Source organism: Pichia kudriavzevii, chromosome 4, assembly GCF_003054445.1.
Source record: "Pichia kudriavzevii chromosome 4, complete sequence".
Classification (NCBI taxonomy): Eukaryota; Fungi; Ascomycota; class Pichiomycetes; order Pichiales; family Pichiaceae; genus Pichia; species Pichia kudriavzevii.
In genome coordinates this window covers 1,148,875-1,170,110 of record NC_042509.1, presented here as the reverse complement: position 1 = coordinate 1,170,110, position 21,236 = coordinate 1,148,875, and the positions used below count along the sequence as shown (strand labels likewise).

The window sequence follows — 21,236 nt, the reverse complement described above, 5'->3', positions numbered from 1 at the left end:
TCTTGTATTTATACTGCTATCACTCTTATAAACATTACAGTTCACTTACCGACATTGACTTTGCAGGTGGAAAACTTCTGCAATGCTCGAAGGAAGACAATGTAAGAGACGTTTTCGTTATCTGGTTCCCAGTACATCTCCGATAGTCTGATATGCCATGGCGGATATCCTTGCAAATCCAAGTATGGTTGGAAGAGGATGATGAGGTCAGGCTCTTCTCCAATCAACTGCTTCAATTCGTGGTCCAAGAATTTCATTTTAACGTGTCTCTTATCTAGTTCTCCCGCTTTGACCATCTGCGCCATAACCTTGGTCATCTCAACTATAGTTGACCGGCCATCGACTCGGCTCAACAATGAGACCTCAATATCATATTCCACAGGTTGCGGCTGGCTCGAGTTATCCACAAGAACACCATCAATGCCAGAATAGGATAAATTCAAATGTGGAACTTTTATCAGGAAATTTGGAACACTTTCACTACCAAAGTAAGACTCAAATTTCTTAAAGATGGCCTTAGTTAGTTCGGGAACTGACTTGTTTAGGATCCCATTGACTTCGTAAATTGTTAGACTTGGTATACCGCTCGAGACACACCATGCAGCAATCGATGCGCCATCATTACATAGACCCTCAAGTCCTCCTCCTTCTTCTTGTTCACTCTTATAGTTTAGAATAACAGCCAAGTGGCGTGGTATTTTTGGAAGTTTATTCACATCTGCACTAATCACACTTGGATCATCATTGCACTTATAGGCCAAACTTAAAAAATAAACTTTCAGCCTATTGATTGTATATTGATATAATGCGCAAATGGAATAGATAAGGTAAAACGTAGTCAAAATGCACCTATAGAAATAAAATACCAGTAGTTCTTGGATGGTTTCACTACCGGGATCTTTGAACCATTCTTTCTTGATTGTTTCATCCTGCGGTGTGAACATTGCCCTAATGACATTATTGAAGAATTCTAAGAATGTATTTTTCGTGTGCAGAGCCAAATCACTTCTCTTGATATTGATTAGTGTTTCTCCATCCTTCAGTTTCTCTGATTGTTGGGTTATACGTGCCCTAGTTTGCTCAAAGACATGCTCCTTCTTGTACGCCGTGGAAAATCCAGTTTCCTCATTCTCTGAGCCTAGGTCCGTTACTTTCTCCTCTTTGGTAACCATCGCCACTTTTCCCAAACACAAATAAAAGAAGGGAGAACACACCAACGTTGTAATGAGAAATTCCTGGCCCTTAAAGGTAGTGCTAAGTATTAAAGTTTACAGTATACGTGTCTGGGAAACTGAGTGATGAGCATTTTCCAAACTCTCCCGCATGAATTTTGCAAAACAGCGCATAAAAAAAAAGTCGGCTCAGCATCTATCTTTCTCTCTTTTTATTAAAAAATGTGCTTATTCATGTGTTTTGAATTACATATTAGATATGTATCTTTCTATATAGTAAATACGTGTTCTTAGTCCACACCAGGTGGATGTAAATCGAATCCCGATTGCTCACTGATGTAGTTGATCACATCATCGAGCTGGGCATGATACTCTTCTTCATCTTCATGTGGTTCGTTGTCATCCAGGTTCGGCTGAGGCGAGTGTTCTACGGTTTCACCGTATAACCCGTGACTGAAATTGAAGTCCAAAGGTATTTCCTGACTACCTGCTCCCGAAGAGCCCGAATTTTCATCCGAGAGAGTGAGTTCAAGAGATTGGGGCAATTCGTTGGTGGGTCTCGTAAGAATGTTTTCATTCAAAATGCTATTGCGTTGACGCTTCTCCGCCCAACGGTTTAAATAGTCCATTGGAGAATAGATACTCTCGGATTCTTCACAGTCACCTGAGCCTGAGGTATTTACGCTTGTCATTACGGATTCATGGTTAGTTTTGGATTTTTCATCATGCTGTGTTTCTTCTTCACCCGTTCTCTGTTCGCTTCCATTTTGTATCTCCTTATTATACTTGTGTGATTGAAACGCATACGAACACCTATGGTATAACTCATCCACCTCTTCTAACATCAACCCTTCTGTCTCATAGACAAACAAAAATGTAAATAAAAAACCTGCTAGATTCAGAGACCCCCAAAGAAAGAATATCTTGGCACCGATAGAGGCGGTATGGTTCCCTTGATCAATAAGGTATGGTGTTGAATATGCAAACACAAAATTGACAATCCAGTTCATGCTTGCAGATAATGAAACGGCCTTCTGTCTTACGGATAAACTAAACAATTCACCAGTGACGACCCAAACGACTGGCCCCCAAGATGCTGCAAAAAACGCAATAAAGGTACAAACAAAGGACAACATAACTTTATTGACGATTACAGTATTTGAATTTAATCCAACAAAGGCAATGATAAAATTTGAAATAGTCATACCCAATGCACCAATCATCAATAGTTTCCGTCTACCGAGTTTATCAACCACCAATATCCCCGGGATTGTGCATACAACATTTACGGCATATGTTATGAAAGACATTAGGTATGATTCGTTAACGCCTGTTGCAACAAAGAAATTCACCCCGTAATAAAATATAAAGTTTATTCCGGATGCCTGTTGAAAGAGTTGTAAAGCCATACTTGTGACCATCCTCTTTAGTTGATGTGATCTGCCCTTGGAGCTTTTGAAACAGTCCAAATAACTTATGGATCCTGTGCTTGTTTCGTAATCATGCGTGGCCTTGATTTCAATTAATTCCTCAATTAATTCATTATCATCAATAGTCAGCCGACGAAAACGTGAGAGTGAAATGATTGCCCCATCGATATCTCCAATCATTACGTAGAATCGGGGAGATTCCGGTAATGTTAGCAATCCACCTAGTAAGAAGGCACACCAAACGAACTGCAACCCAATAGGAATTCGGAAACACCTTTCGTCATTTATATTTCTAGTCGCTTGAGATATGGCACTTGAGACGAGTAACCCAATTGTTATCGCCAACTGGTAGAATGAAATACATACACCTCTGATCCATTTTGGCGAGACCTCTGCCTGGTACAATGGAATTATAGACGAAATAGCGCCGACACCAATACCATTGATAAACCTACCGGAGAGAATCAGCCCATAAGATCCGTGGACTATTTGAACAATTGTGCCAATGTTGAAAATTATGAGTGTGACAACCATGCAAAATTTCCTGCCATGTGTGTCAGAAATAATTGGGGAAATCAACGATCCAAATAACGTACCCAAGGATAAAATGGAGGTTATTATGGCTCTCTCAGCTGAGTCAAAATTTGTTTTGCCGCCTCTAGTGAAGTGTGCCATAACATACTTCGTTTCAAGTAGTCCATTGATTATACCTGTGTCATACCCATACAAAAATCCCCCGAGTGCCGTTAACAGCCCCACATATATGGCCATAAAGGAAGACTTGCGCTTTTGGTTCTTGCTGCGTGGCTTAGACGCCATTATCTTTCGCATTTTGGTTTCTCTGTCTGGGTTTATCTTTTGAATGGATTTCTTTATAGTTTTGTATATTCGATTTCTTGATTCTTTAGTCTCCAAGGGAGACGGCTGCCTGCCACTCGTCCCTGAGATCTGCACACCCGTAGATGAACTGCGTCTGGGGCTGCCTTTCATACTGATTGTACTAGTTTGGTCTTTTTCTCAGAGGAAACAGCCGGGTCACTCGTGGTCAGGGAAAAGAGAAAAAAAAGTTATGCTGAAAATATATCGTGAGTTTCATGTTTCGGGGGTGATACTCGAATCACTTGAAAGTTCTATCATTTATTTCGCATATCAAGAGGCAAAAAAAAATGTGGGGTTAATCCTGGCCGTTCATTTTCATAGTTGAACTTCTAAAGACAGTATACGAATAAATAGATTTATAAAGCCAATGGGGCATATTCTCATAGCACCGTCACTCGCGTTGTTGTGTGCATATGCACACCTATTATTTGTGCTGAATGATAAAAGCCAAGAATGTAAAATTACAAAAACTGGGTCATGTTGGGTTGGACTTTACTGGGATTTCATAAACTTGAACAAGGAGAATCGCTTATGTGACGGCGTTGATGTAGTAGGTGCCCCTGAGACATTGTTTGTATCATCTGTATGTTTCCTAGTTGCGGGATTTCTAGCAATCTTTGGGTTCTCATTAGTTGTACTTGAGTCGAACTTGTGCTGTCTCCTCGTTTCTTCCGTCTTGGTGTTGGCGTTTTCTTTGATAGGGTTGTGGTTACGACTGCTCTGTGCGCTCAAGGTTTGTTTAGCGGTTCCTACATCGACATTCCTTGTATGGTGGTTGACTGGTTCAGCTAGAACGGCCAATGAATTCGACGTGGAATTTGGGTGTGCTTTCAGGATATCATGCGATTTTTTACGAGAGGAGGCAGGACGATGATGATGATCGTGATTGGAATTTTCATGATGTTGTAGAGGTTGCTGATGCTGTTGATAACCTGAGTTCTGTTCAAGTTCCATACCCAGAGACGATTTCCTCTTATTGAATATCCCAAATATACTCCTTCGCTTTGGATTCTGCCTCTTCATTACAACAATCTCCTTGTTTTTCTCTTCTTCAGGAGCAGGTAATGTATGGGTCTTTTGCGACGTTGGATCATTAAGGAAATCAGGAACACCTTCGGGATATTCGCCGAACACATCCGAACGTGGACGATCATTTGCCAATGGTGTCGACGGTATGCTTCTCTCAACGCAAGTTTCGAGGTACGTGCTCAAATCCCTTTGTCTTGGGTACGAGGAGATGTGATCAAATGAATGGTTTCCTTGGGAGTAGAGGGGGGTCCCTTTACTTGTAAAGGAAGATTGGGAATTATTCAACTGCTGGGAGAGAACATATGTAGTATTTGGCGTCCTTTTACTTGCGTGGGATGCTGAATGAGATTTTAGTATATGCTGTATTTGATAATCATTTTCCTTTATAAAGGTAGCCAGGTCTTTAATAATAGTTCCAGAATCTTTGATCAAAGCTTTTAGTAGCTCTTCGTTTGTATGATAGGATGACTTTAGATCTTCTGTGCTGAAACTCTTTGTACCAACTATTAGATCTACACTTTTGAAAAAATTCAACTGGAAAACTTTTGCCAAATTGGAATCGTTCATTTTAGTAATTGAGGATATCGATGGTTGTGACATGAAATTCAAAAAGTCTAACAAATAGAGAGTCAAGTGAAGGTTCTCAATGGGTAGTTTTGATAGTGGTAATGAATAAAGTGATGTAAATGTTGAAATTTTTGAAGAGCTTGTAAAGGAACTAGGATGTTCGCTCTGTATACCTTCTGTATTCTTAATGGGGGACTCAAGGAGACGATCCATATCGATCAGACTCTCATTATCGGACATATCTCCATCGCCTTTATGCTCAACCTCGCTCAACTCGTCGTCAAAATGTGTATACGAAGCCTTGCTTAGATGTGCCAGCTCATGATAAACATCTGCCGTTATGATCCCATCATCTAATTTTGATATCCATCTCTTCAGGACTACGGCAATGTCATGTGCTGTGGATACGTTTGTATTTGGGGACGAATGAAGGCCATTTGTGTTTTCGTCGTTGATAGTGAAAACATATGATTCTATGTTTCTGTATAAATCCATCTCTATTTGGTTGATTTGTTTGATGGATCCATTCATTCTAAATAGACCTTCCACCGGTGCTGTATATTTGAGGAAATCACAACATTTATAGACCACGGTAGGTATCGTAAGCTCGGTGTCACCAACAAAGATCGACTTGTGAGCTAAATTCAGCTCCGAATCGATGTATTTGGTGGTGGTTTCATTTCCAATTAGATTAGGAGTAGAGGAGGAGAATTGTGGAGATGAAAAAAACCTCTTATTTTGCTTCCCCCTTGTACTATTTGAACGCATCTTCTTGTTTTCTATACTATCCAAGGCATTATCTCTGCTATTTTCGGTGTTGGTGGTGGTATATCCTCCAGTTAAGGAAAAGGATTTCCTATTTACAGAAAATGATCGTCTCTTTAGCGGGTCGGTCGACGATGTGACGCTGCCACGAGCATTGGAAAACACAGAGATAGACCGGCGACGTGGTTCATTGTCCTTTATTGCAGTAGCCATTTAAAAAAGGAGAGAGATAGAGAGATAGAGAGAAAGAGAGAGTGTGTGTGTGTATGTATGTTTGTGAATGAGTGGGAGTAAGGGTGTGTGTTTGTATCTGTGTTTGTATTCGTTAGATGGATCAAGAGACTTCAATTTTGGTTTGCCGATGAGTACACGGGGTTATTCTATATTTTTAGAGCGTCACTAGACACAGAGATGGAGATACAGCTGTCTTTGAGCAGTACAAATAATTCTCTCTCTATTTCTTTCTATTGTTTCTTGTAGTTGCTATAGTTGATGTAGTTGTTGCACCTTCTCCTAGTGCTTTCAATGCTTGTGTCTATTTCAATTCTTTGCGAATTTCGTCCCTTCTTTTTTCTTTCTGATGTACAGAAGATGTATAAACAAAATATAGACAAGACAGACTGATTAGAGGGCGTGGAAACTTGGAAACTTGGAAGTGTGTCAATTTACTCTGTCGTCAAATAAACAACCAAATCGGGATGGATCCGAAAACAAACGCCTCGATCCGTTTATGTCTCTCCATAGACTCTCCGTTGCCTCTCCCCGTTACAGTTTGTAAAACTCAACTTTCCTCGCATTTTTACTAAATTCTCCAAAAGCCAATATTAAACGCGTTTCCTCTCATTGAGATCCTCCAAATCGTCGCGTCGCTCGCGCGTTTTCTCTTTTTGCCGTTTTTGTTTTTGTTTCCGTTTTTTTGTTTTTTGTTTTTTGTTTTTCTTGTTTCGCGAAAGGGCAAGAAATTAAACGTCAAGATTTTTTTGAGCGCGCCCTTTTCAGTTTCTCAGTCCCAAATGTTTGAGGAATATATTGATATTGGTTGATATACCGATATTTACCCGCAGGTAAACAATATATACACAGACAAGGTGCGAGAACACAAGTTTGTACACAAGTTTCCAAAGTATAGAAACTGTATATACTATACGTATCCTGTTGGTATACATCACGGACTACTGATCAAGAGACACTGTTCTTATACTCCAATTTGATTTTTTATTGATTGTATTAGTGAGTTGTTTTTTTTTTACACCAGGAATATTATTGTTATTCACAATACTATTGTTATTGTTGTTATTTTCCGAAGATACCAAACCCATAGTGAATAATCCTATATATTAGTGCCATACAAACAGACAAAACACAAGACAGGACGTGACAGAATAACATAATATCACATTGTATAATATAATATAAGATAAGATATCATAACAAAATCTATTAGATTACCATATATTCACATATTAAAGAAGTTATTGACGCAGAGAGGACAATCACATCCGGCGAAAATTCACGCTGAATACAAACATATAGATACACTTGAACATAAAAACCAATACAAACATACAAAGACAAGATAGCTATGCATGAAAAACTCTATTCGGCAACTTACTCTGGAGTCCCCGTATACGAATTTATACATCCGAAATCGTCGGTCATGAGGAGGAAAGTCGATGGGTGGGTCAATGCCACCCATATTCTCAAAGTGGCCAACTTCCCCAAGGCAAAGCGGACGAGGATATTGGAGAAGGACGTCCAGACAGGTGTTCATGAGAAGGTCCAAGGTGGTTATGGAAAATATCAGGGAACGTGGGTTCCCCTAGAGAGGGCGATGGAAATTGCAAACCAATTTGAAGTTCTAAATGAACTAGACCCAGTCTTCCAATACGTATCAAATGGTGCAGAGACCCCCCCACCAGCTCCAAAACACCACCATGCCACAACTATCAATGGAACGAGGAAACCAAGAACTACAAAGGCACCGAAACCTCCTAATTTTGGGACAACCTTACCAACAAAGGGACGTAGGAAAAGGAAGGATACTGTCTTAGACACTGATACTAACAGTGTAACGAAGTCACGTCAAAAGAAACGCGGGAAGAAGGCAGACCTGTCCATCCATACTCCGTCAAATACCTTTACCGATGTCAATATGGTGGTAACACCAACATCCACATCCAGGGAGTCTTTTGACTCAAAGAGAATGCTAAAGGCACCAAGTCATTCTCAAAGTATCACTAATGATTTGACCATGCTAGAAAATGATCTGGATGACGAATTTGCTCACGACGATAACCACCACCACAACAACATTATTCAAAACTATAATAATATGAATAACAATAATAATAATAATAATAATAATGATGATGATAATAACAATAATAATACTACTACCACTAATAATAATAATAATAACGGCAACAGAAACAGGCTCAATAAGTTTGATTATCACAGCGATTTAAACAGAAACTCGATTCATTTCGGTAATAGCCTAGTAGCAGGGTATCACGACAATGAAAATAAAACCGAAAACACAAGGCCGAGCTCTTCCTTCTATTCACAATTCCACGAACCATCCACTGCGGAGTTTATGTCCGAGCAAGATTTGGATAAAGCATTGGCGAATTCCGAAACTTACGGTAATGAGGTGAAGAGTAGGTTCCCCTTGACAATGACACCAATACAACCGTCGTCACAGCCCTTTCTGGCAATGCTTGATAGATCTTATGTGAAGACTCTCTATAAATATTTTACAGAGCTCGAGACCAATCCAAATTGTGAGATGCCTGATTTTGTTACTCACGATTACGACGATTTCAACATTGATCAACCTATTGATAACCAGGGCAATAATCTATTACACTGGGCATGCTCGATGGGAGACGTGAAAATGTGTGAAGTTTTACTCAAGCGAAACTGTAATGTTCATATACTCAACAATCGAGGAGAGGAGCCGATTATTCGATCAGTCATGTATGCCAACTGCTACACCAGAAGGACGTTTAGCAAGCTACTAGATCTATTGGGCGATTGCTTGTTAGATATTGATCTGAACGGCCGGACCATTTTGCACCATATAGCCATTGCAACTGGCGACAAAAACAATCTACCATCTTCCAGATATTACACCGAGATACTCTTGATAAAAATTGCGGAAATAGTCAAGTCGAATGACTTATTCAGGGAGTTCATTGATAAGCAAGACATTGATGGGAACACCGCGTTGCATATTTTCAGTTTTAACAATGCTTCCAAATGTATTAAAATATTACTAGGTTACAATGCAAGGGTGGATCTAAGAAACCGGTTCAACGATCAGGTTGGTGATTATTTAACAGAAAATTTTAGGAATGACACTGTGGAATTCCATGAGAATGGGGCAAGCTTGAATCAGAATTATGAATCATTCAGTTTACGACCTTTTAAACCGTCGTTTAATGCACCAATTGATAAATCTGTGTCGACCAACCAGCGTGGAACTGGCGATTCCTACTTGGAACCATTTCAGTCTCAGTATTATCATTACCATCACACCACTCCTCACTACCAACAACCATCATATACTCCAACAAGCTTATTGAATTTGAAAGAGTCAACCACCCTCAATACTTCACATGTGAGTACTACGTCAATGAAAATGAATCAATTAAATTTTGAGGTTTTCCAGAAACTCAACGAATTATCTACATCGTTTGACAATGAAATCATTCAAAAAAACGACGACCTCAATGAGCTAAACTCAATTGTTTCTCAAATGGATGATGATATCACAAATACATCGAACGAAATCAAAAAGTTGCTGTCTGATGTGTTTGGTTTGGAGGCCAATGAGAACAATGATCAAAGTTTCCAACAAGTGGATGAACAGCTTTCGACGATTTCATCAGACTATGAGGCAAAATGCAAGCTATTAAAGAGGTTGATTGATCGTTCTCAAGCCATGAAGTTGGCTAGGATCGTCCAAGAGTATGAAAACGAAAGCTTATCTCAAATTTCACAAACCTCCAATTCAGAAGGCAAGCGATCATCTCCACCAGCGGATCTACCTGACGCCGTTCTCAGATCATTGATTGATTTGGCGAGACAGCAAATTATACGTAAGAAATCAGTGAAGATATTTGTCAATGTACAATCCAAATGCGATGATGAACTTAAAATGGAGCGATTGGGCAATTATAGAAGACTTGTATCCAAACTGTCGAATATGCCAATTAGTGAAGTTGATTCAAGTTTAAACAGCATTGAAGAGTGCCTCATCCGTGATAGAGATGCAACTTCTTAATATTTATGTAGTTTTACAATTATGTGTACATTTATTTTAAAAGAATTGTTTAAAGAATTGAAAAAAAAGAAGAACAGCAATGTACCAAAGATAACAAAATGTGTCAGCGAGGGAGAAGAGAAAAGAAAAGTCAGGTAAATAACTACTTATTGAGAGTTTAAAAAATTCCCCTATGCGTCTCCAATTTCTTTCTTAAATGCAACTTTTGTTATAATATTATCCGACACAATGGGTTATCAATATCAAGATAACGAGGAGGAAGTGATACTGAGGGTTAGGGATTCACCCGAAATAAATATATCGTGTATTTTGAGCAAGCCCGAATCCAGCAATTGCCCAGACACTCCAAGAGCTGCTATTCTAGTACATGGGTTTGGATCACATAAAAATGCGGTGTTTTTGTCCAAGCTAGCCAGAAAGCTCTCCAAAGAACAAGGTGTGTATACCATGAGGATTGATTTTATCAACTGTGGAGATTCGACTAAAACAGGGGAAAACGGACGTACCTTACAGGATGACATTGATTGCATCAATGTAGTGTACAAATACCTCAGTACTGGGGGAGTACATGGTAAGAGACTCTTTGTGGATGCCCTTGTTGGCCATTCGAGAGGCGTTGTTGATATATTCAATTGGCAACTACAGCATCCGGAAATATACGTTCCCAACTTGGTTGCGTGTGCCGGTAGGTTTATTGGTCGGGGGTTACTGGACTCTATTCTAGCCAACAACCCCGACTACGAGGAAAAAGGTGGGAGGTTCATCAGCGGGTTCCAAGATGGCGCCTATAGGCCGGTTTGGGTTCCCTACAAAGAAGACGAGAGTCTCTTTACGTTGGAAATGGATACGGTGAAACACGTCAACAAGGATACTAGCACGTTGCTAGTCTATGGAACCAGAGAGAATGTCATTCCCCTGGAGGATGCGGCCAGGTACAACAACACGTTGGCGGGAAGGAACACCTTGAAGCTCATTCCTGGAGCTGATCACTGTTTCCTGGGGACGGAGAAGCTGTCACCTGAGCAGAGACGGTTGGGCAAACTCCCTGTACACAAGTCGGGAGTTGTGGACTACAATTTCCATGTAGCAGATGAAATCAGCGAGTGGTTGGAAGTGGCCAATGTACACAAGAGGTTCTTGGAGAAGGCACGCATGGTTCACCCCTACCTAAGCAGATGGCACGATGTTCCAGGACTCTCTAATTTCAGAGATATCGGCGGTTATGCAGTCAGTAACAGCAATGCATATCTGCAATACAGCAAAATATACAGATGCGATGACCTGACCGGTGTCTCTCTAGGGACTGTTGCCCATCTCAAGAGACTGGAAATCGCCAAAGTGTACGATTGCAGTTCATGCGGCACGAGGGACCCGGGAAGCCTCCTGCAAGAGAACAACATAGACTATGTCTGCCGGGCCAACAGGACACCCGACGAGATGCATGCTCTAATATACAAACAAATCAGAGACCATCCCATGGACCCGCTGGTGATCATCAATGACTCAGAATTGATACTCTCTCTAATGGTTGTGGCGGGGGTAGATCCGTTGCTCGTTGCACAAGAGGCGCTGCTTTACTCATCCTCATCCTTTCGTGGAGTAACTCTCGGTACTGTCTACACTTGCGTCCTGAACGCCATAGCAAATTTGAGTCTTGACAATGTCTGTACCCGTGTAGGGTTCACTTGTAACGATATCAACACTCTCAGGGACAATCTTGTAACCAAATTCCCCAAAGAGGCAATTTAGCGGCGGCTTGTTAGTCCGGCGCCGCTGGCACCGCACCGCACCGCACCGTCGCAGAGGCCGGCACCGGCGCAAATGAATGGATTTTCTCACTTTTTTTTTTCTTTCAAGTTTTTCCTGGAAAACGTGAAATGTCATCATTTTTCAGTCATTTCAGACATTGACGTGCCACATGTTTGTCATTTATAGATTTGACTTGCCTCTCTGAATTTATCTTCTACTCTCTCGTTTCCCGTTTTCTGCTTCTCTTTCTGATTGGTACTACCTTTCTTTTTCTACAGGTAAGTACTCTTTTACTTTGATTTCCCCTAGCATCTGCTATTCAACTGAAGTACAAAGAAACCGAAAAGAAAAGAAAAAAAAACCTTATATAAAAGATGTTCAAGCAAACTAGAGCGGTTCTCAAGGAGGCCGTTAAACTCACATATAAGAACATGTTGAGGGATCCATCGACGAAGTATTCGAGGGCACAGCGGATCAAGCTTCCAGACAGGACATGGCCAGACAAGGTGATTGAAAAGGCACCACGGTGGTTATCCACCGACTTGAGAGATGGTAATCAGTCCCTTCCAGATCCAATGTCAGTGGAGCAAAAGAAGGAGTATTTCCACAAGCTGTTAGAAATTGGCTTCAAAGAAATCGAGGTGTCCTTCCCCTCTGCCTCTCAGACCGATTTCGATTTCACCAGGTATGCCGTGGAAAACTGTCCTGATGACGTTGCCCTACAATGCCTTGTCCAATCGAGAGAACATTTGATTAGAAGGACAGTCGATTCCCTAAAGGGTGCTCCAACCGCCATTGTCCATACCTATTTAGCAACTTCAGATTTGTTCAGAGATGTTGTTTTCAAAATGTCCCAAAGGGAGGCTCTTGAGAAGGCTGTTGAAACGGCAAAGCTAGTCAAATCATTAACTAAAGATGACCCATCGTTACAGGACACAAAGTGGGTCTACCAGTTCTCTCCGGAATGTTTCTCCGACACGCCACCGGAATTCGCATTAGAAATATGTGAGGCTGTCAAGGCTGCTTGGGAACCTACGGTGGACAATCCAATAATTTTCAACCTTCCTGCAACTGTTGAAGTTGCAAGTCCTAATGTGTACGCTGATCAAGTTGAATATTTCTGCAGAAATATTTCTGAAAGAGAGAAGGTTGTTGTTTCCCTACACTGCCACAATGACAGAGGCTGTGGTGTTGCAGCCATCGAATTGGGCTTATTGGCTGGTGCTGATAGAGTTGAAGGTTGTCTCTTTGGTAATGGTGAAAGAACAGGTAATGTCGATCTCACCACCGTTGCCCTAAACATGTACACCGATGGTATATCTCCAAATCTTGACTTCTCTGATATTCAGGGCCTTATCGATGTCGTTGAAAGAGGTAACAAAATTCCAATCCATGAAAGGGCGCCATATGGTGGTTCCTTGGTTGTCTGTGCATTTTCGGGTTCTCACCAAGACGCCATCAAAAAAGGATTTATTGCTCATGAAGCTAGACAAGCCAAGGGCGATACCAGATGGTTGATGCCATACTTGCCACTTGATCCAAAGGATATAGGCAGAAGTTACGAGGCTGTTATTAGGGTCAACTCTCAATCTGGTAAAGGTGGTGCAGCATGGATTGTCCAAAAGGCTACTGGTTTAGACCTCCCAAGACAATTGCAGATCTTATTCTCCAAGGTTGTTCAAGAGAAGGCAGATTCCATTGGCCAGGAGTTGAAGTCGGAAGAAATTGTGTCCTTATTGAACGAAACTTACAATGTTGATTCTAAATTTGCAAACTCTTTGAAACTCGAGGATTATAAATACGACAAAAAGTCCGACGAAGTCACAAATGTGTTTGCTATTATCAACTTGAATGGCGAACAGTACAACATCTCTGGTACAGGTAACGGTCCAATCTCTTCCCTTTTGAACGCCTTTGGTAAGTTCTTCAAGACTGAATTCGAGGTTGACGAATATTCCGAACATTCCGTCGGCCAAGGTTCCAAGGTCAAGGCTGCATCTTACATCAAGATCGAATGCGCTGGTACTTCTCAATGGGGTATTGGTAGCCATGAGTCTATTACCAAATCCAGTGTTAACTCCATCATCTCTGTGATAAACAGCCTACTAAATAAGAATGTCATCTCCAAATGATGGGTAAGCTGGATATTCAACAGTTACTATTACTATCATCATCGCTATTATTCTTCCATTATTATTTTTAGCTATTAGCACAAGGATATAAATGTCTTCAACTATATAGTTATATAATTAACAAACACAAAAAAGAAGAAGACTAAAATCTCCTTGAAATTGAACACTTTTGTTTTATTGGCCTGGGTATCTAACACCACTGAGACACTGTTTTGGTTCCTCGTTGGGCGAATCAGCCTCCAGGTAACCAACCTTCCAATATCTAGGATGGTTTTCGTAAAACCTAACCCAATGGTCAACTGTCTTCTCGACCCATTCATTGTCAAATCCAATATTTCTCAAATCCCACGTACATTGTTCCATATCGTGGAAACATCCATTGATGAACATCCGTGTGCAATCTCGGCCCACAAATGTAGAGTATTTGGATTTCAGCTTCTTGTGTGGATTATATGTGTCGCCACCAGCCGTGACATCAAACACTTGCTTATTGATTGACAATAAATACCTGGTCGAATGGAGTGACGCTTCCAGTGATTCAATTGTGTATTTCCTCAGAGGAGACCCACGTAACCGGTGATAGAGGTATTCCGTGTTTGTCCACTTCCCTTTATACCCCCAAGTGGAGGTTCCGGTGAATACGTATGAGCTGATTGCATTAAAGAGCAAAAGTCCAGATATTATGCGGAGGGTATCAATAAACATGTCTACACTACAAATGTCAGACTTGGAATTATATTTAGAGAAGCCCTCATTTGATGTTTGCCAAATTTTATATGAAAAATTAAGGTCATAAATTACAGGATATAAAAGAGAGCGAGATTCCATGTTGTTTGGCATGTTGGACACGCCCAAACCTCTTTTGATTTTTTTTTCCTTTCTTGTACCAAAACCATCCTATAGACAGTACGCTAATCCTTTCTCTGTTTTCAATAACAGGGAGGCATCTTGGGGGGTTGTTTGTTCTTTTCCAGTATCAGGAGACTCGTGGTCTTGTTTTCACTTTACATATTGTTCTAGTCTTTGGTAGTCGATTTGGCAGATCGTGAATAGTTTTTATTCACACCATGTTCTTCTTTATTGACTATTGAGGGCGTATCCTTGGAGTGGACTTTCTGTGAGTGGTTCCAAGTTTCATGTTTTGAATGTGCTTTAGAAGGTCAGCAGCTTGCCCTTGGTGCTTGCTATTTTTCAAATAGATATAGGCTTAGAACGTGATAATGGATGGAGAGATCAACGTTGTACTAATAAGAACTCGCATGGATCTTTTCGAAGAACGGAAATGTGAGTGTCAGATAGTACATATATTTATTTTATAAAGAATGTAGTTTGTAGCCACGCTAGTTTTCGTGGATCTTCTCCAAACCAAACTATTTTTTCCAAGCTTTTCCATATTAATTTACAAGTGTGGTTATTAAGATTGATATACTTTATAGATTTGTTTGACAACTTCTGACAATGTCGTTCACCGGATGGCAAGTTCAGCGTTCCTTCAGCAGTTTGTTTCTCTTTTCCCTTCTCTTTAGTCTCTCTACCCTCTTGGCATGCATAACTTGGGCCAATTTTTCATATCTCTCCTCTTCGGCCTTCTTAGCACGTCTTTCCTTGATCTTGTTTATCCTTGCCTTCCTTTCCTCTTCCTTCTCTGCTTGTAACTCCTTCAATTTAGCCTTGTCTTGCTGCTCTTTCGCCCTTTGCTCTTGCTTCTTTTGCCATGATGACTTAACACCTAGCGATTTGATTCTAAATGCATTTTTCTCAACTTTCCAATTCTTACCGCTGACTCTTTTACCCTTTCCTGGATCAACAGGAAGGACCTCCTTAAGAACCTCTTTTGAAATCTTTACAGAATCACTCATTATTAGAGACTAATGGATGAATTGTTGGATTTGGTTAATAAGAAGATTCAAATATATGAAATCACAAGAAGAAGAAAAAAAAATAAAAAAAATTCTCATAACTAAAATTTTCCACACCATGAAAATTCTCAATTTTCATTCCGGCTTTGCTTCTAATTCTAGCATTGAACTTTAATTCAATTATGATTTTGTTTTCTATCTTCATGGGTATGTTTACCTTCCAGACGGACAATAGAGGGACCACATCAATGATCAGCCGAATGTGATTCATTATTATAAACCTTACATAATTACATTACCGTGTAGCCCATTTGAAGAACTTGCACTGGAACTGAGACTCGTCCGCGTTATCTTCGTTATGATCATGTGCCCAAGTGGCATTTCTAGGTGGTCTAGAGCAACACCAAAACTTTTTGCCTGCATTAGAACCCCTTTTCGCTAGTCGTAACACACACAATTCATCATGTCCACATCTCGGTATGACCCCTGAGTTTTCTTTCAGCATATTTGCAAACTGCAGAGACGTCAATTTTGGAGATTTTTCCTCATGCGTAGTTTCTGTTTGAAGCGTAGGGTTATCACTGCCAATATTATTATTGTTATTGTTAGTATTCCCATTATTTCTATTATTGCAATCGCTGCTATTACTGTAGCCAAGATCATCATTGAATTCTTCATCACTATAGACAAACAGAGAGCCCGAGTTACGTTTTTCTCTTTCTCGATTTTTTTTATTAAGCACTGAAATCAGAGTTGACTGACCTCTTTGCTTCTTACGGCTCATATAAGATGGTGTAGTAGAGGAGCGCTTTGTTATCGACTCTGAGTTAGCCTTTGGACTCGGGGGCTTCGATTCAGTTGCATTCTTTGAAGGTTTTGGCTTGAAAAAGGAGTCTATACTTTTGCTAGTCTTCAAGCCGTAATAAGACATGGCTTCGAAATGCTTCAATTTTGGCTTCTGGTCTTTCATATCAGTGTCTGAGATATTGATATCACAGTAAATCGGACAGTGGTCAGACCCATAAAGAAACGACCATATGTTGCAGTCTTGAATGTTTTCTTCAATTGTTTTAGTGCCCAAGAATAAATCGATTCTCGAACCTATATTCATCGGTCTGTTATTCAGCAAAGTATTCCAACAGGTGTACATTTTCAGTCGTTTCCTATTTCGACTCCTTCCTAGATCATATAAGATTTTCTCCTTGTTTTTCTCTTTATCGAATTCATTATAATCGTACAAATAATCATGTAATATTCGCCTTGCTGGCGTACTGTTTCTAAACTCAATAACTTTCTCCTTGTTCACCAACTCAAAATCAGCATCTCTATTTTTCAACAACCGTAGAGTTCCCTCTTTCAATCCTTCGTTGATAACATCATCACGATCGATCAAACTCGGAGCAACATTGATGTCCCCCATAATGATCACATTTTTCCCCATCCTCTGTAGATTCTCGGCTCTTTTGAACAATGTCTCAAGGAACAGACATCTATCCTGTTCTTCAACCTCAGAGCCCATGGAATTGGCTGGGCAATAGACGGATATAATGACCATCTTATTGTTGAGTTCTACTACAATGCACCTGCCATTGGAATCCAAACGTTGTCCTTCCTTCCAGTCAACTAGATTGTCTGTGTAGCCACCAATGGATATGCCTGATTCTCCTTCGAGATCCCATTTTTTTCTATAGTTTTGTGTTGGCTCGTTGTAGAGGTTGAGATAACCAGTTATGCCTTCTTCAACTTTAGTAACTTTCAACCCATGTAAATCATTCTTGACAAATACTGCCACACCGCTGTAGCCACGTTTAGTCTGGGGGATGGTAATGAACGATGTGAATCCAGTAACAGAAGCTATGTCCTTAGATATATCGGAACGTTGCAGCTTTAGTTCTTGGAACGTTATGATGTCAGCCTTTAGATATGTGAAAATTTCCGATAGTTTGTTCAACGTGTTCCATGGATGATAATGAGATAGAGTTTTATATCCATTTATGTTGAAAGACACCAAACGTATGCACTCACTGGTGGGTAGATCAGGTATCTCCCCCTCCACATTGATGGCCATAGTATCTGATTAAGTGTTATACACAATTGAAATTTGCTTGTTGTATATATAAAGAGTGGTAATTAATTAGATAACAATGTGCGAGTACCTTCAAGTATACCAACTGCAAATGCTCTAACAAAATTCCCCTCTGCACGTGACCCACACACTATAGCAGACACACAGAAAATGTCACGTGCTATAGTTTTTAGTTGGAATGTGGCATTTTAGTAAGAATTTTGTTGGCTTCCCCTGAGAGAAGTTACAAATTTTGTGTCCTCTGCTTCAGCAACCGCGCACGTTGAAAAGCGAATCTAGAAATTGCGTTTGCAGTGGTATATTTGCATTAGTCTCTGCTTAGACTATCTTTTTGGTGTGCCTTTAATACCCTCATTTCTGGGAATTTTCTGCAAATTTCTGTGGAAGAAGTAGGCTGTGCATATGTTACGTACTAATGCAATAGTATGCAGCTGTTCGCAATGGAATGCAGGAAAAATGCAGATGTATGCATATTTAAATGCATGATCAATGATATTGGATGCACATATTCGGAAGAAGACTTCCGCATGTAGAATGGATGGGTGAAAATACGTGGTGTTCTCTCATTGGTGCGCATGCCGTCATCAATATAGGAGAAGTACATCTGCATAGGGATCGGCCATTTGGAAGTTACCGGAAGAGGCCTTTTTCTGTGGGTGGTTGGAAACGTCTTGATCATCATCAACAAATATTAGTTGAAAGCTGTTTACATCAGGTAGTGATTCATATAGTTCTCTTTCTGTTATGATGTACACGTCCTGTCCAGTTATAGGAAGTGCGCAGCCGGCACTTGCGGAAAGAAGTAATGTTGCGGATACCACTGTTATTGCTAAAGCCCCCCTTAGTAGCTGCATTCTGCTTGTTGCGGTTACTTTTTCTTTCCACTCTAAAGGGGGTGGGGACAGACTTTTTAAAAAGTCCACAAAGAGAAGTGTAGTTATTTATGTATTTTTCGTAGATGCTATTTTTAAATTCAAACAGTTTAGCATGTGTGAGAGTCTTCAGAGAAGGTGTCACTCAAACATTCAACGACGTCTGCATGTAATAAAATGTAGGTGCATATAGATAATAATATTCCTCGGAATGAGGCATGGAAAAAGGATGAGACAAAAATAAAGTATACTAGCAACGGCACATATGCCAATTACAAGCGCAAATTACGTTCTGCATTCGTCGTATAGAATTCTTTCATTTCTAATAGATCGACCTTCTTTGTCTTCTTCCAAAACTTCCATAGGAATATGTTCCCCAAGTAGACGAAAAGTCCAACGTATGAAGTGAGGAACAGTTTGTAATGGAAGCCATGGACAAACGACGAATATCCAAAGAAGAAGGTGATTGTGCATATGAAAAACAAGGCAATATACGCAGGATATGGTTGCCACCACATCTTGAAAGGAATTGCCTCATGGGGGATGTTATGCAGCTCAATACCTTTCCTGTATCTGATGTAGGAGATTAGAATGGATATCCAGTTCAAAATACCAAAAACTGTGACCGAGCTGGTCAAATAGCCGAAAACGTTAGCAGCCGAAGTTGATCCACACTCCATGTATGCTATGAGACTAATGATACCACCCAAAGCTGCTCCATAGTAGGGAACGTGGAACTTGTTGACCTTCATGAAAAGTTTAGGAGCTTGTCCATCTCTTGCCAACCCGTACATTGTCCTTGCATTGATGAAAATATTTGCGTTTGCTGCCGTGCTAATGAAAACCAATAGCATTGCGTTGATGAAATCAGGCATACCTCTAATACGTGCATTTTCAAAAGCAATGACAAAGGGGGAACCTGATGCGTTGGATGTATTTGCACTAGCCAAAGAGGGGTCCTTTGGTGATATAATCAATCCAATTAGTAATGCACCCACAATGTAAAACCCACAGATACGAAACAAAACATTCCGTGCAGCTCCAGGGATCGTCTTTCTAGGGTTTGGAGCCTCACCAAAATAGATACCAATGGTCTCACTGCCTGTATAAGCAAAACATGATTGAACGGTGCAAGCCCAAAACCCCAAAAATCTCCCCGTGGCACCGGGGACCAAGTACTCCACAAACGCATTTTCCCTCCAATATTGAAACCCAATACTTTGATGTTTTGGTCCACCGCCCGATGTAATCACAATGGCAGTCACATAACAAATAAACAATACCAATAATTTGGTGACAGACCCCCAAAATTCAACCTCACCAAAATAACGGACACTGAAGTAATTGAAAGTCATCAAGACAACAAGAAAAACAGAAATAAAAATACCTGCATTTAAGTCTGGTCTCCAATATTGGATGACCAAACCAATGGCACTCAACTCTGCTCCTAGATTGATGGAATACTTATAGAAATAGTTCCAACCTGTGGCGTAACCGTATGCCGGATCCACGTACTTTGCTGCATAACCAGAGAAGGATTTATCCATTGGGGCGAATGCTGCCATTTCCGACAAGGATAACAACACGACAATCAACAAAGAGCCCGTAAATATAAAACTGATAAACATCGACGCAGGACCCCCACGCTTTAACGCCGTTCCAGTACCTATAATCAAACCAGTACCAATGGCCCCACCTATTGCCATCATATCAACGTGTCTTTTCTTGAAGTCTCTCTTCAACCTCGAGCCTTCTGGCGGAACATCAAAGAGCTCCAAATCCTGAGCTTCTTCCTCATTTACACTGCCACTATCATTACCATCTTGTCCGTCTTCTCCCGTTTCTTTTTCTAGGTGGAAGTCATACCCATGTGTGCCTTTTGTTTCCCTTATTTCCTGTGAATACTGGTCGTTGGAACTGGAGAAGGACTCGACATGCGTGATTCCCTTTGTAGTGCCATCGATTTCGTAGTGGGTGTCTGTGTTAGCGGAGCTTGTTTCCGTTAAGGATGTGTTTTTCTGTTTGAAGTAGCTGCTCAAGGACTTCATATTTGCTATATGCAGATACTAGAAACCCTGTCTTTTCCAAGAGAGTGGAGAAAAAAAAAAGTAACAGAGAAACAAGAAGAAGAGAAAAAACAAAGATACAGACATATACCTCCATATACATTTATTTATATAACCTACGATTAGAATCTTCAATAGCCCAATAAGCTTCAACGAAGCGGGGCCAATGATGATCAGGGTAAGTGTTGGCGTGAGGGAAAGAATGGGTAAGATGACTCCAAGCAATGTTATGCACATGACCGTCTCCATCGGTGAGAGAGAAAAGACGGCGATTGTTTACATTGTAATGCCACAAAGAACAGGGACAGAGTGGAAAACCTGTCAATGTACTATTGCCGTGTCAGT

The 21,236-nt window shown here is 40.5% G+C and overlaps 10 protein-coding genes across 10 annotated transcripts; 3 read left to right on the top strand and 7 right to left on the bottom strand.

Moving 5' to 3' along the window:
- Positions 1–41: 41 nt before the first annotated feature.
- On the bottom strand, positions 42–1,172 carry C5L36_0D05570 (uncharacterized protein; the record flags this gene model as incomplete). The annotated part of the gene is made up of 1 exon (XM_029467448.1): positions 42–1,172. The coding sequence occupies one exon, from the start codon at positions 1,170–1,172 to the stop codon at positions 42–44; it is 1,131 nt and encodes a 376-aa protein (XP_029323308.1).
- Positions 1,173–1,462: 290 nt separating this feature from the next.
- On the bottom strand, positions 1,463–3,592 carry C5L36_0D05560 (uncharacterized protein; the record flags this gene model as incomplete). The annotated part of the gene is made up of 1 exon (XM_029467447.1): positions 1,463–3,592. One exon carries the CDS (start codon positions 3,590–3,592, stop codon positions 1,463–1,465), a length of 2,130 nt encoding a protein of 709 aa, XP_029323307.1.
- Positions 3,593–3,973: 381 nt separating this feature from the next.
- Positions 3,974–6,055, bottom strand: C5L36_0D05550 (uncharacterized protein; the record flags this gene model as incomplete). Its single annotated transcript, XM_029467446.1, has 1 exon — positions 3,974–6,055. The coding sequence occupies one exon, from the start codon at positions 6,053–6,055 to the stop codon at positions 3,974–3,976; it is 2,082 nt and encodes a 693-aa protein (XP_029323306.1).
- Positions 6,056–7,424: 1,369 nt separating this feature from the next.
- C5L36_0D05540 (uncharacterized protein) lies at positions 7,425–10,127 on the top strand (the record flags this gene model as incomplete). Its single annotated transcript, XM_029467445.1, has 1 exon — positions 7,425–10,127. The coding sequence occupies one exon, from the start codon at positions 7,425–7,427 to the stop codon at positions 10,125–10,127; it is 2,703 nt and encodes a 900-aa protein (XP_029323305.1).
- Positions 10,128–10,355: 228 nt separating this feature from the next.
- Positions 10,356–11,876, top strand: C5L36_0D05530 (uncharacterized protein; the record flags this gene model as incomplete). Its single annotated transcript, XM_029467444.1, has 1 exon — positions 10,356–11,876. One exon carries the CDS (start codon positions 10,356–10,358, stop codon positions 11,874–11,876), a length of 1,521 nt encoding a protein of 506 aa, XP_029323304.1.
- Positions 11,877–12,250: 374 nt separating this feature from the next.
- C5L36_0D05520 (uncharacterized protein) lies at positions 12,251–14,008 on the top strand (the record flags this gene model as incomplete). The annotated part of the gene is made up of 1 exon (XM_029467443.1): positions 12,251–14,008. One exon carries the CDS (start codon positions 12,251–12,253, stop codon positions 14,006–14,008), a length of 1,758 nt encoding a protein of 585 aa, XP_029323303.1.
- Positions 14,009–14,182: 174 nt separating this feature from the next.
- C5L36_0D05510 (uncharacterized protein) lies at positions 14,183–14,848 on the bottom strand (the record flags this gene model as incomplete). The annotated part of the gene is made up of 1 exon (XM_029467442.1): positions 14,183–14,848. The coding sequence occupies one exon, from the start codon at positions 14,846–14,848 to the stop codon at positions 14,183–14,185; it is 666 nt and encodes a 221-aa protein (XP_029323302.1).
- A 641-nt stretch (positions 14,849–15,489) lies between these two features.
- Positions 15,490–15,867, bottom strand: C5L36_0D05500 (uncharacterized protein; the record flags this gene model as incomplete). Its single annotated transcript, XM_029467441.1, has 1 exon — positions 15,490–15,867. One exon carries the CDS (start codon positions 15,865–15,867, stop codon positions 15,490–15,492), a length of 378 nt encoding a protein of 125 aa, XP_029323301.1.
- A 295-nt stretch (positions 15,868–16,162) lies between these two features.
- On the bottom strand, positions 16,163–17,935 carry C5L36_0D05490 (uncharacterized protein; the record flags this gene model as incomplete). Its single annotated transcript, XM_029467440.1, has 1 exon — positions 16,163–17,935. The coding sequence occupies one exon, from the start codon at positions 17,933–17,935 to the stop codon at positions 16,163–16,165; it is 1,773 nt and encodes a 590-aa protein (XP_029323300.1).
- A 1,162-nt stretch (positions 17,936–19,097) lies between these two features.
- Positions 19,098–20,873, bottom strand: C5L36_0D05480 (uncharacterized protein; the record flags this gene model as incomplete). Its single annotated transcript, XM_029467439.1, has 1 exon — positions 19,098–20,873. One exon carries the CDS (start codon positions 20,871–20,873, stop codon positions 19,098–19,100), a length of 1,776 nt encoding a protein of 591 aa, XP_029323299.1.
- Between the last annotated feature and the right edge of the window lie 363 nt (positions 20,874–21,236).